Source organism: Ahaetulla prasina, chromosome 15 (genome assembly GCF_028640845.1).
Source record: "Ahaetulla prasina isolate Xishuangbanna chromosome 15, ASM2864084v1, whole genome shotgun sequence".
NCBI lineage: Eukaryota > Metazoa > Chordata > Lepidosauria > Squamata > Colubridae > Ahaetulla > Ahaetulla prasina.
The window spans coordinates 2,556,083-2,568,648 of NC_080553.1; the positions used below are offsets into that span (position 1 = coordinate 2,556,083).

A 12,566-nucleotide genomic window follows, 5' to 3' on the forward strand; every position below is an offset into this window, starting at 1 on the left:
ATATTGCAAATTTTCTGGGGGTTAAGGATGAAATAGACCTGCTTAATAGCACTATCCCCATTGTGACTTCCGTCAGTTTGGTGCTGAATTTTGGTGGAATGTTCTTGAGATCTTTCAGGGGCCATAAACAGGCTCACCTGAGCTTAATCACCCACAGTGTCTTTGGTGGGATTCAGTCAGTTCGCACCACTTCGGGAGAACCGGCTGTTAACTTTCTGAGCAATTTGGTGAACTGGTTATTGGAGTTAATCATTAGGGCAGAGAACCGGTTGTTAAATTATTTGAATCCCACCACTGCACAGTGTTTGATGCATTCATACCACTTGTATAGGGTCAATGGATCTGCGAAGGGTCGTCTCTTTTAATTTCAAGGATGTTATTAGGATTTTGCATGATTTTAGCCCTTCTGCCCATTTACAGCATTCCCAAAACCTCTTGGCCAATGGCCAGGGAACCTTGAGCAAGATTGGTCTGCTTAAGTGTACTTTTTGTGTTTTCCCTTAAATCAGTTCAAATGTTTTTGGTAGTCTGGGAGGTACTTACCCAGCATATAAAATCATTCTTCCTCAGGTCCAGGCTCCCTGGATCATAAATTGAATAAATATGCTAGAACAGAAAAATTATGTTGGTTCAAGTTTTAAAAAAAATCTATATTGTTAGGGAAGGCAGTGCCTTTTGCATTCAGCTGGCAAAAAATGAACAAAATGGCACCAGGCCTATCCAGTCCAAGACAACAGTTCCCATCGGTGAATGTGGGGAGAATGACATGGGCCGTAGCGATTGTAGTCCAGATAATCCCTGGCAGTTAAGCCCTCAGAGCTTTATTTCGTTGTTCCTTGGAACCCTGACAATCCCACATTGGAGGTGTTCGATTTAACCGAGTGTAACAATGTGGAAGTCTACCTGGAGTTAAAAATCCTGGTTGCATTCAATGAAATTTGCTCACAATTGAAGCCTCTGCCTTCCTTTGCGTCTCCTGTAATGGTTCTGGTTGTTTTATCAACCATATCATATTCCGTTTCATGCAGTGCCTTGCCTCGAAATCTGATATGATGGAAAATGATGTATAAAGTAAATTTTGAATTAAATACACTTAAAGCCACTCACCATAGTGCAAAATGCCAGATATCTAGATAGATCATCAGGATGAGTGAAGGCAATAGATAAAACTTTTCTCCATGGGTCTTTTGGGGGGTGGATGGGATTTGAGAAGAAAGCACGGTCCATCTTTGGGACAGTTGGAGGCCCAAATTCTTCACAATCAATGAAAAGAAAGAAGGAGGCCAACCCACCCGTGAAAGGAACAGGAATGGGAAAAGCAGGCAGGATTTGTGTCCTTCTGGCCAGCGCAGAGAGCAGGGGAACCTTGCTATGTTGTGTGCAGCTGGAAAGGCCTTCAAAAGCCTGGTCTTTGCTGGCTCTCTGCCTCTCTGCTTTCCTGGGATGGGAAGTCGATGAAGGGAGGGAGCTGCTGATGTGAGGCCCTCTCAGCAAACTGAGGACACCAGAAGGAATTTCTTCACCAGGGCTTGTGTGCCATGAATGCAGGGACCTTCAGCAGCCTCTTGTAAAGACAACGTAAGATGTAGAATAACAAGACTGCGAAGGGGCCTTGGAGGTCTTCTAGTCCTACCCCCTGCATTTTCAAACTTTCCAAATTTGCATTTGAAATGTTTTTCAAAAGAAGAGAATCCTTGAGGGGCGGAAGAGGGCATTTAGTGGGCAAGGATTTGACTGTGAGTGTGAATATCCGGTCTTGGAGGGTGTAATCCAAGGGTCCTCAGCCTCCCTAGTTCCCCAGCCTTCCATTCCGCCCAAGGGACCCCCTGAGAGGGGATGTCTGCGGTATCCTTAGCAAACACAGTGTCCTTGGGAGGGTTTGAAGAGGAAGCTGGACGGATGGCTTAGGTGGTTTTGCTCCCAGTGGCAAAGTGGGAGAGGCTAGATGATCCTCATGGTCCCAAAAAATTCCATATTTTTTGCCCCCAAATGCCTGTGTCACACCAAGCAAATTCTGAAGCCGTGGTTTTTGTTGTTACAGTATCATTGCATCTGTGGGGCCGTGCCTCCCTCGCCCTGCTACCCATTCCTTTCTCCATAAAGATATTGTGCCGTCTTGCCCCAGAGAAACGGGGCAATTCTCCTGTCTCGGAGAAAACATCCACCTAACTGGTCCACCTGCGCATTTGATGGGGAATTTGGCCCATCCCAGTTGGTGTATTATTAACCCCAGTGGGTGAATGGAGTCTCCCACATCCAGAGGAGGGGAGGTCACAGAATCCAGTTCAGCCTCTCAAGAGCCACATCTTGGGAAAGGTGGAGCCACCCCCAACCTGGCACACCTGAGGACAGATGCTCCGACTTTCCCCACATGGCCCCACATTGCCATCTCTATGCCAAACCCCCTTCCTCTTTATGCTGGGGGGGGGGCTCCCTGTACCCCTCCCCCCAAGCCTGTAATGGCTGTAATGACCCAGCTCTTACATCAGCTGCAGCAAAGACTCCCTTCCCTCTGGCTGAAATGTCTCCCCCTCCTCAATAAAACAGCAGTAGAGTCACTAGGCTCCCTTCTCAGGTGAGCTGTGTGATGGGAGCGGGATTTTAATCCCTTCAGGCCTCCCAGACCAGGAATGCAAATTGAGACATCCAGGACAAACAGCTGTTTACCTCCAGATGTTGAGGTCCCCTCTGAGGCTGATTTTGTTGTCAAATGGCTTGTTCTGGAAGGAGAAAGTTTTCCTGCTGCACCCCGATTCTTGCTAACTTAAATCCCTTATTCCGTAACCTGTGCTCCAAAAGGGGGCCTTGAGTTTTTGCTCTGTGAAGCCTTCTCACATTTTGGAAGGGTGCCCTTTCCGTTACCTTTTGGTCACCATACTACAAAAAAGGTGTTGAGACTTTGGAAAAAGTTCAGAGAAGAGCAACGAAGATGATCAAAGGTCTGGAGACTAAAACATGAAGAATGGCTGCCAATCTTGAGCCAACCTTGAGCCAGTTAGGATTGAATTCCTGGCTGTGGGGCAGAGTTAGCCTGCAACGCTGCATTCTAACCACTGCACCAGGGAGGGAGGGAGGGAGGGAAGGAAGTAAGGAAGGAAACACACAATATTCCTTAGACTTATATACCACTTCACAGTACTTACCAGCCTTCTCTATGCGGTTTACAGTCTGTGAAGAACAGTTGCAGGATTTGGGTTTGGCTAATCTAAAGAAAAGAAGAATTGGGGGGGACAAGATAGCAGTATTCCAGTATTTGAGGGGCTGCCACAAAGAAGAGGGAGACAAATTATTCTCAAAACACCAGAAGGCAGAACAAGAAATAATGGATGGAAACTAATCCAGGAGAGAAGCAACCTGGAATTAAGGAGAAACTTCCTAACAGTGAAGACAATTAACCAGGGGAACAGAAGTTGCCTCCAAAAATCGTGGGCGCTTCATCACTGGAGGTTTTTAAGAAGAGAATGGATGGAGAGTCACTTGTCTGAGATGGTAGAAGTTCTCCTGCTTGAGCAGGGGGCTGGACTAGAAGACCTCCAAGGTCCCTTCCAGATTCCTATTCCTATTCTTATCCCTGTCCCTATCTCTATCTCTTTTCTCTCAGTGATGTCTGATCAGTGCAAGTAATCCCTGACTTACAGCTGGTTGCTTAACACCAATTCAAAGTTATGATGGCCACAGAGCAGGTACTTATAACCTCCCAGTCATTGTAAATGATCACGCCATGAGACCCCCTGCAGTCATGTGATTGGGTCAACCTTACTACCAGTTGCAGCATTTCGTGGGCAATTTGTGGTCGCTTCTTGCCATTGTTTTTTTTTTTTCCCTGGCAATAAACGTCCTTTTAAATGGATGGTTCATACAATGACTGCTGCAAAAAAAGGCCATAAAATTATTTCTAGTCATGTAGGCGCCTCGACTTATGACCATTGACTTATGACCGGATTTTTGGTTGTAATGGAACTATTACCGGCACTTTCCGTGATTTGAAATTCCATACTTCCAAATTATTCCCTTGACTTTTTGGCTGCCCTGGTGCTCTGCTAAATGATGATCGATTAGGGTTCAAAATCCTTGCCTCACCTGCGCGGTTGATTTTTTTATTCCTAAATGACGAACTTCTTCATTGGTTTCTATTTATATTTCATTCATTCTTTTGTTTTTCTGCCCCCCCCCCTGTAATTTCCAAGATTCTTTTGAATAGTTAACATCTACCAGGAAATCCTGCCAAGTTCTACGTTCATGAAGGGGATCTAAGGGAAGCTCTGGATTGCACCCCAGTTTTTAATTGTTGCAGCCAGCAAGTTGTCATATTCTTTGTCATGCATGTTCTTTTATGCTGCCATGTTATTTTTCTGTATACGATGCTGGAGAATATTTGGTCCCAAGTAAAAACTGTAGATACACCAACCTGTTTCTCTTTCAGATTGACCCCAAAGTCGCCTTCCCTCGCAGAGCGCAGCCTAAGGTAGGTATACTTTATTCATGTAATTGTTACATTTTTATTTTAAAGAAAAACGAGTACCATATGTTGGCATTCAGAACAAAAGTAAAACAAAACAGCGGCAAAAAGCAAGCTAAAAAGGAAATGTAGAACAGAGCACCAAAGTGCAAAATGTTTAAGCTACAAGAGTTTCAAGGCAACAGAAATGAACATGACAAAATTTGAAGGAGTCTCAGGCTGGTGGCTGCATTACAGAGAATCCATAGACAGTTTCTGCTCCCCACCTGAACTGGTATGTTTGGCCATCATGCTCAGTCGTGGTTTGGTAGCTTGTATCTTTATTTTGATCTTTGTTCCTCTGTCAATTTTTGAGTCCCCAACGGATGGTTACGACTCAGGAAACCATCAGCAAAGCTTTGCAAGCCACAACATTTGGGACCAGCACATTTTGGGGAGACCTTTGCAGGCCCAGGGGCTGCACTTCAGTCTCTCATCCTTCCAGCATTTTGGGGGAGCCACCCAGGGATGTGGGGCATCACAAAAGGGGCAGGGCCAATTTTTTCTCCTCCTTTTTGGGTTGGAGGGTGGGTTAACATTAGACTTTCGAGGCCTTCCAGCTCTCTTTATTGTAAGGTTAACTGAACAGAATCTTGCAAGTCTGAAAGCCTCCCTCCCCTCTTTTCCTTTTACTGCCTAGGAAGCTAGGGAGGGTCCCTTCTGAAACGCTTCCCAGGCCCCCTTTCCTTCCTTCCGTGAAATGGGAGAACTTCTGCATGATTGTTTAGTCTGCGGCGCTTCCTGTGTCTCTCAAGGTCATTCCCACATATGAGTGTAGGATTTTATTTCTTCCTTATTAAATTTATATCCTGCTTTTATTTTATAGCAGGGGTCTCCAACCTTGGTCCCTTTAAGACTTGTGGACTTCAACTCCCAGAGTCCCTCAGCCAGCTGGCTGAGGAACTCTGGGAGCTGAAGTCCACAAGTCTTAAAGGGACCAAGGTTGGAGACCCCTGTTTTATATGACTCAAGGCCAGTGGTGGGTTTCACTTATTTTTACCACCGGTTCGCAGACGTGGCTAAATAGGACGCCATAGCACCAGGCCTTCTGCGATCTCCGCTACCAGTTCGCCCGAACCTGTCTGAATCCAGCTGAATACCACCTCTGATCAAGGCACTGTAAATAATGCTCCCATCCTGTTTGGCCCACAACAACCAACCAATCAGTGGATTGGACTGAGAGACACACTGGCTTCTGTGCTAGCCCAGCGCTATAACCACTACACCAAATTGCCTTTCACAAAAGGGAGCAACTTTGCTTGTGGGAAACCAACCCTACCCACCACAGTCCTTAAAATCCCTAACCCTTACCCTCCCCCCTCCCCCCCATGCCAGCAGCAGGATTTGCCGTGTGTGCAACCTGTCAGCTTTCTCTTGTTTCAAATTAAAATCATTTTTATTGTTGTTGTTATTATTATTATTATTAGCGTATGACATTTTACATTAGCCAGGAGACCACAATGCTAGGGCAGAGTAGTACAGGTAGTTCTCGACTTATGACAGTTTGTTTAGTGACTGTTCAAAGTTACAACAAACAGCACTGAAAAAAGTGTCTTATGACCATTTTTCACACTTAATGACTATGGTCATGCTTGGCAACTGGTTCATATCTAGCTCTGTTAGATAGCAATAGCACTTAGACTTATAGACTGCTTCACAGTGCTTTAGAGCCTTCTCTAAGTGATTTACAGAGTCTATTGTCCCCAACAATCTGGCTCCTCATTTTACCAACCTCGGAAGGACGGAAGGCTGAATCAACCTTAATCCAGTCACAATTGAACTGCTGGCAGTCAGCAGAATTAGCCTGCAATAATGCACACCAAGGAAGGAAGGAAGGAAGGAAGGAAGGAAGGAAGGAAGGAAGGAAGGAGAGCAAGAGCATTACACCTATATACCACTTCAGGGTGCTTTACTGCCCTCTCTAAGTGGTTTACAGAGCCAGCCTCTTGCCCCCAACAATCTGGGTCCTCATTTTACCAACCTCGGAAGGAGGGAAGGCTGAATCAACCTTGATCCAGTCACAGTTGAACTGCTGGCAGTCAGCAGAATTAGCCTGCAATAATGCACACCAAGGAAGGAAGGAAGGAAGGAAGGAAGGAAGGAGAGCAAGAGCATTACACCTATATACCACTTCAGGGTGCTTTACTGCCCTCTCTAAGTGGTTTACAGAGCCAGCCTCTTGCCCCCAACAATCTGGGTCCTCATTTTACCAACCTCGGAAGGAGGGAAGGCTGAATCAACCTTGATCCAGTCACAGTTGAACTGCTGGCAGTCAGCAGAATTAGCCTGCAATAATGCACACCAAGGAAGGAAGGAAGGAAGGAAGGAAGGAGAGCAAGAGCATTACACCTATATACCACTTCAGGGTGCTTTACTGCCCTCTCTAAGTGGTTTACAGAGCCAGCCTCTTGCCCCCAACAATCTGGGTCCTCATTTTACCCACCTCGGAAGGAGGGAAGGCTGAGTCAACCCTGAGCCTGGGGAGATTCAAATTGCAGGCAGCTGGCAATCAGCAGAAATAGCCTGCAGTACTACACTCTGACCACTGTGTCACTGTGGCTCATGTTAGATACATGCGTGCCAGCTTCCCAAGGTGTGCCACAAGGTTAAGAATAATTATTGGAAAAGGCAAAAAAGCTGGATGAGACCAGGTATCCTGGTGGCACCAAAAAGAGACCAAAATGTTCCTAACCACAAAGGCCCTGTACCTCTGTCAGATGGAGCTCTCGTCCTGGAACCTCACCATCTAACATTGAGAAAGGAAAACGGCAGGGAAAGGGTGGGTTCCACATGCAGAAGTTCACCTGGGAAGCCTTGAGTTTGGATGCTGTCCTTTCCCATGAAGGGTTCTCTGCTGAACTCTTCCAATACTCCCTCCCCCACCAGATATGCCCGAGAGGCTGCTGGGCTCCTTGTGCCAGGGGTGCTGTGGGCAGGTGGCCGAGCAGATCAGGTAGCCCAAGGAACAGCTCTGCGGATCAGGGCTGGAACTGGGTTAATTCCATTAAGCAGTTTGGTGACAGAAGGTATTTTGCTTGGGGGATGGGGGGCAACGGAGGGCTTTCAAGACTGAGAATTGCAGTGGATTAACTCTGCACTCCGTTGAGTCATTTGAGGCAGATTCTTCTCGCAAAGCGAAGGCGTGAGGCCGAGGTCGTTGCAAGATCCTTCAAAATTAAGGTGCTCTGGAGCTGGAAATTGGGTGTCCTCCCGTGGTCTCCTCTGGAATGCACTTTGGCGTGTTGTGTCATCTCTCTCGTTCTCTCTCTCCTGTCTCTTCCCACGTTTAGTTTGCTTTCCATTGAAGTGGAAGCCAAGTATTCTGAAATAAATCCAGTTCTGTGAAAGTATACATAATCCAAAAGTCAGAGCAATACAGAATGTGATACGGTGCCAAATTGTTCTGTGGTACATTACAAACAGCAAAAGCGTAAAGAGCCATGAAAACAGAAATTGGCAAAATGAGTTGGCAGGGGATGTTTGGCCCAAACGTCCTGTTTGCTAGCCATGCTGAAAAGCACACAAATTCCACAACTTTGCATCATTTATTAAATGGGAAGACCTCATCTATCCTAGCATAACATTCCCATAATAGTAATAGCACTTAGACTTATATACCGCTTCATAGTGCTTTTACAGCCCTCTCTAAGTGGTTTACAGAGTCATCCTATTGCCCCCCAACAATCTGGGTCTTCATTTTACCCACCTCGGAAGGATGGAAGGCTTAGTCAACCTTGAGCTGGTGAGATTTGAACTGCCAAAGTGCAGTCAGCCGGCAGTCAGCAGAAGTAGCCTGCAGTACTATGGGGACTATTATGAGCCACCGTGGCCACAGCTTGGCCCCTGTTGGGCTCTTCCTAAGAAACCTTCTGGCACATGAATGAAGAGAAGGGCCAAGTGGAAGGAGGGCAGGTGGGAGGGAATCCCTCCAAAACCCAACGTCAGAAATGACCTTGCTGGCAGGAGATCCGAGAATCTGAGATAGCGCCACTTTGTGATGTTCACAAAATGTTGCCAATCTCCTTGGGGCAGAAGAAGCTGTGGCTGGTTGGTTGCTTGAAGGCAACCTGCCCAATGTGGGAGCAACTTAGGTTGCAGCACAACTTCTCCACTCCTGGACATCTTTGGCAGAGCAGGGATGCCTTCTGCAGAACAGCTGCCTGCACTGGCTATCCGGACGTGGGTCAGCTTTGTTCACAGCTCAGCTTGCCGTGGGCGCTTCTCTTGCAAAAGCTTTTTTATTATGATGATGATTATTATTACTATGAACGACTCTGAATCTTGGACTGCAGCCTCTTTCTCCTTCTGTTTTCTAGATGGTAACACGGACTAAGAAAATATTTGTAGGCGGCCTGTCTGTGAATACCACCGTGGAGGATGTCAAACAATACTTTGAGCAGTTTGGGAAGGTAAGCGCTTGGGGTCAGAGCGGGAACAAACTCTCCAGTCCTTCAGTCTTTCAAGACTCGCTCCGTTTCCTCCAGGTGTTAGTCAGAGGTTGGGAGCGCCTACAAGGGCTCAGCATCCTGTCAAACTGCAGTTCTCGGGTTTCTGTGTTGAGGACGCCCAACGAGGAGCACAAATCCTAAAAACCCTAAATCCTAAGACATCATCTATTAGAAATTCACCTATTTCATTATATTCGCAGAAGCTAATAAAAAGTCACCATTCTATCCAGGTTGTCCCAAAGGTGCTTTTTCCAAGAGGAATTCAACTGGAATTTCTGGGTTTTCTCTGAAGACGTTTCGCTTCTCATCCTAGATGAGAAATCATCCTCATCCTGTCTTCAAAGAAAAACCAGAAAGTCCAGTTGAATTCCTCTTGGAAAAAGCACCTTTGGGACAACCATGACCTGGATGACGGAGAGTCTCCATAGACATTAAGCTACCATAATTCCCCCTTCCCATTTTTTCCCTCCTCTCTGCTGATTCCAGACTTGTGCAGCCTGGCACAAAACTTTAGGGATCCTGGCTGGAAAGACCAAACGATACATTGGTAGCAGTCAGCATTTTTGCAAGGGCCAGCACTTCGGCTGGCAATGCCATGACATTGCTGGAAGGCCAGAGCCAACAATTTGGGGATTTCTTGATTTTCTTGGGTAGTTTTAAGGATTATGCCTAAAGGTCTCAAAAGGCCTGCCAGCTCGAGGTTGCTCAAGGTTGCCCTCCAAAGGGCTTCTGGGAGTTATATGTGTGTCCCACAGCCAAAGGTTGTCCACTTTAAGAAGTTCTTGGCCTGCGCAAGATGATTTCCTGGAAAACCGAATTCTGTCATTGGTTTTGTTCCCTCTGCCTCCCCTCCTTTCACGATGCCTATAATTTTCTGCCTGATTTTTTTTGGGGTGGGGGGCGGGAATCTTCTGCTCCCCTTTCTTTCTGAATCCTGCAAGATCACCTGGTGACTCCAGGGAGTTTCAAGGGTTTCATTTTGAGTTTTCATTGTTCCACAACCACCCTATGACACCTTGCATGGTTGGAGGCTTTGAACATTTTTGCTCTTGGCATTTTATTTTATCCATTACTTTTGTTTGTAAAAGGATGGATAAAATGAAAGCACCAGTATACAGATATTTGCAACAATGTACTATAAAAGCCAAGCAATAATAAAAAGGAACCGTTTGCAAGAATAAAACTATGGGTTAAAATGGTAGCATTAAACCCATTTTTTAAAAGTTTAGAAACTGAGTTAATCAAGGTCTTTTGGAGCCAAAACTATTATGAAGCCTTTCAGGGATGAGGGGGAACTATTTCCCTAGTGACGGCCTGCTTCTGTTCAAACACTGAAGTTTTTAAAGAAGCGTCTCCAAAGACATTGGATAGGTGGATTCCAACTGGAGTCCTGCTTTGAAGTCGAGCCCTTATTCTTTGCATCATGCGTGGGACCAGGTCTGGGGATCCACCGAGCAGTTCCAGTTAACAGCCTGGTAAGCTGCATTTTCAGACGATGTGGTGTGCCACCCACTTGCAATGCCAGCCTAGGGAATTGGCGAGCTGGTTTCTTGATGAGGTGTCTTAGTAGCCACCTTCTCTCCTTCTGAAAGGGGAGACGGGCCTTGATGGACTTCAGGCTGGGTCAGCATGAGCCTCCTTGCTGGATTAAAGAGTGGGGTTTGAGCTGGAAGCTGCTGAAAGACAGATCTTGACTAAATACAATGGGAAGAGTGCTGGCTGGAATTGTCTAATGGGGTTTTTATTTTGTGAGAGAGGAGTAAGAGCAAGGAAGTGTCAGGATGGTTGGAACCCTTCCTCTCCCGAGTGGTCTCCTCCATCCAGTTTATAATCTTCACTATATCTGTTTGGAAATGACATTACTTTCAAGTTAGCGTTGCAAAGATCTTTTTGCCTTATGTGAAAGACAGAGAAAGGAGCTGCCCTTTCGAGCTTTTCTTTTTGGTTCTGTGCCCCTGCTGCGTTTTATACACCTGTGGGTGTGAATCAAGACTGGGGTCCCTCCTGCCAAAGGAAAAACACTAAAAATGGCAAAACAAACAAACCCAAACTCCCCAAGGGCAAAGGAAATTTTGTCTGTATTCTGGCATTGCATGAAGTCCTGGCCTGATGTATTTAGTTCTGCTTTGCCAGGGTTGGTTTTCCCAGCTGTTGTGCTAAATAAATCAAGGTTTCTAGCTTATTAGTGTTCTATGAGGACCGTCATGGCTTGGTCTGTAGATGCTCAATAGACTTGAGGATCCAGGTCAAGATTTGCATTTTCAGCTAGTGACCAAGAGCGGAGGTCTTCTTCTCCATGGTGGGCCTAGTCCATTCAAATACTTCACTGGGAAAGTTTGTTGAGGAGAAAGTTTGCCCTAGAGCTGGTGCCTGGCCAATTGCTAATGGAGATGATCTTTTCTATGTGGTGCCTGGCATCACATGCACCACAGAACCTGCCTGGAACAGGTTCTCCTGTTCCCCGGAAAAGCCCTCCTGGAATGAAGTTCTCTTGAGCATTGGCTGACTGCTTCTGGCGCCCCGACCTTCTCCTCGGCCAAAGCAGTCGCTCCCTTGCAGTGCAGGACACCAAGGATTCAGGGGCTAAATTCTCTTCTGTGACATTGCTTCCACAGAGCTCCTCCTTCTGTGGCCGTGGATGCCCTATGGTCAGTAGTTGGCACTGAAGGGGCACTTTCGTGTCCCAGCACCCCATAGATCAAAGGTACAAATACAGTGTGTAGCTCCCCCCTCCCCCTTCTGTCTTCCAACTCAGGAATCACAAAACCAGCCTCATCCCCTCTTTACTCTCTTCACGTAGCACGCCCAAATACTTCTGTAGATCGATTCTCATTATGTGTATAGTTAGACTTAGATTTAAAGAAAAAATACATCTCAGTTTTTTTATTTTTCTTTTTTCATCCTTCCCCTCCACTGTTGTGCTAATTTTTTGTTTGTAGCTTTGAAAATCACAACGTAGATTGCAGTACCCATATTTAGCAGCTGTCTATCTGCATACTTCCAAATTATAATAGTCCTGTTGAATTAATGTATAAATACGTTGAGTGAAAAAAAAAAAGCAGTTTGCGTGTATTTCTCCTTTCCCTCCAGAAGATTCCAGGTTTGTTGCTGCCAGAAAGTTCAGGAGTCTTAAGAACCTGTTCGGCCTTTTTCCACCAATTGTTTCTAGTCCTGAGTGATGCACGTTAGGAAGCGACAATTCCAACCTCAGGATGGCTCTTTAGATATCTGCCCCCTCCAGCCTTGAGGCTTGTGTCCCCCAATCCCCACATTTCAGCTACTCTACCAGACTGGCCGTAAAACTAAAGGCGAACTCCGTTACTCTTCCTCTGTTCATAAGAGTTGGAGACAAGAAACCAGGACTCAGTGTATCCTAATTGGTGATTTAGCTGCAGAGTTCGGAGCTGGCTGGTCTCCTAATGCTGCAGAGCTTCAGAGGTAACAGGTCTCTATGCTGTCATCTGTATTTTTTCAGTCTTCAGTCATTTCCTCCTCTCAAAGAATGTACCATGGAGCAGATCTTGTGTTGCCCCCCCACGGGGAGCCTGTCTGTAGGGTGTTGGGACATTTTGATTTCATTTCCTCAGAGCAGCGTTCTTCAACCTTGGCAGCTTAAAGGT

At 46.1% G+C, this 12,566-nt stretch overlaps 1 protein-coding gene across 4 annotated transcripts in view; it reads left to right on the forward strand.

The window, feature by feature from the left end:
* Positions 1–12,566, forward strand: part of MSI1 (musashi RNA binding protein 1) — a 59,309-nt gene that overhangs the window by 13,437 nt on the left and 33,306 nt on the right. For all 4 annotated transcript variants that reach the window (XM_058158644.1, XM_058158645.1, XM_058158646.1 and 1 more), the window contains exons 5-6: positions 4,424–4,465; positions 8,815–8,907. In XM_058158644.1, coding sequence (XP_058014627.1) covers positions 4,424–4,465; positions 8,815–8,907 — 135 coding nt within the window. The remainder of the gene's footprint in view (positions 1–4,423; positions 4,466–8,814; positions 8,908–12,566) is intronic.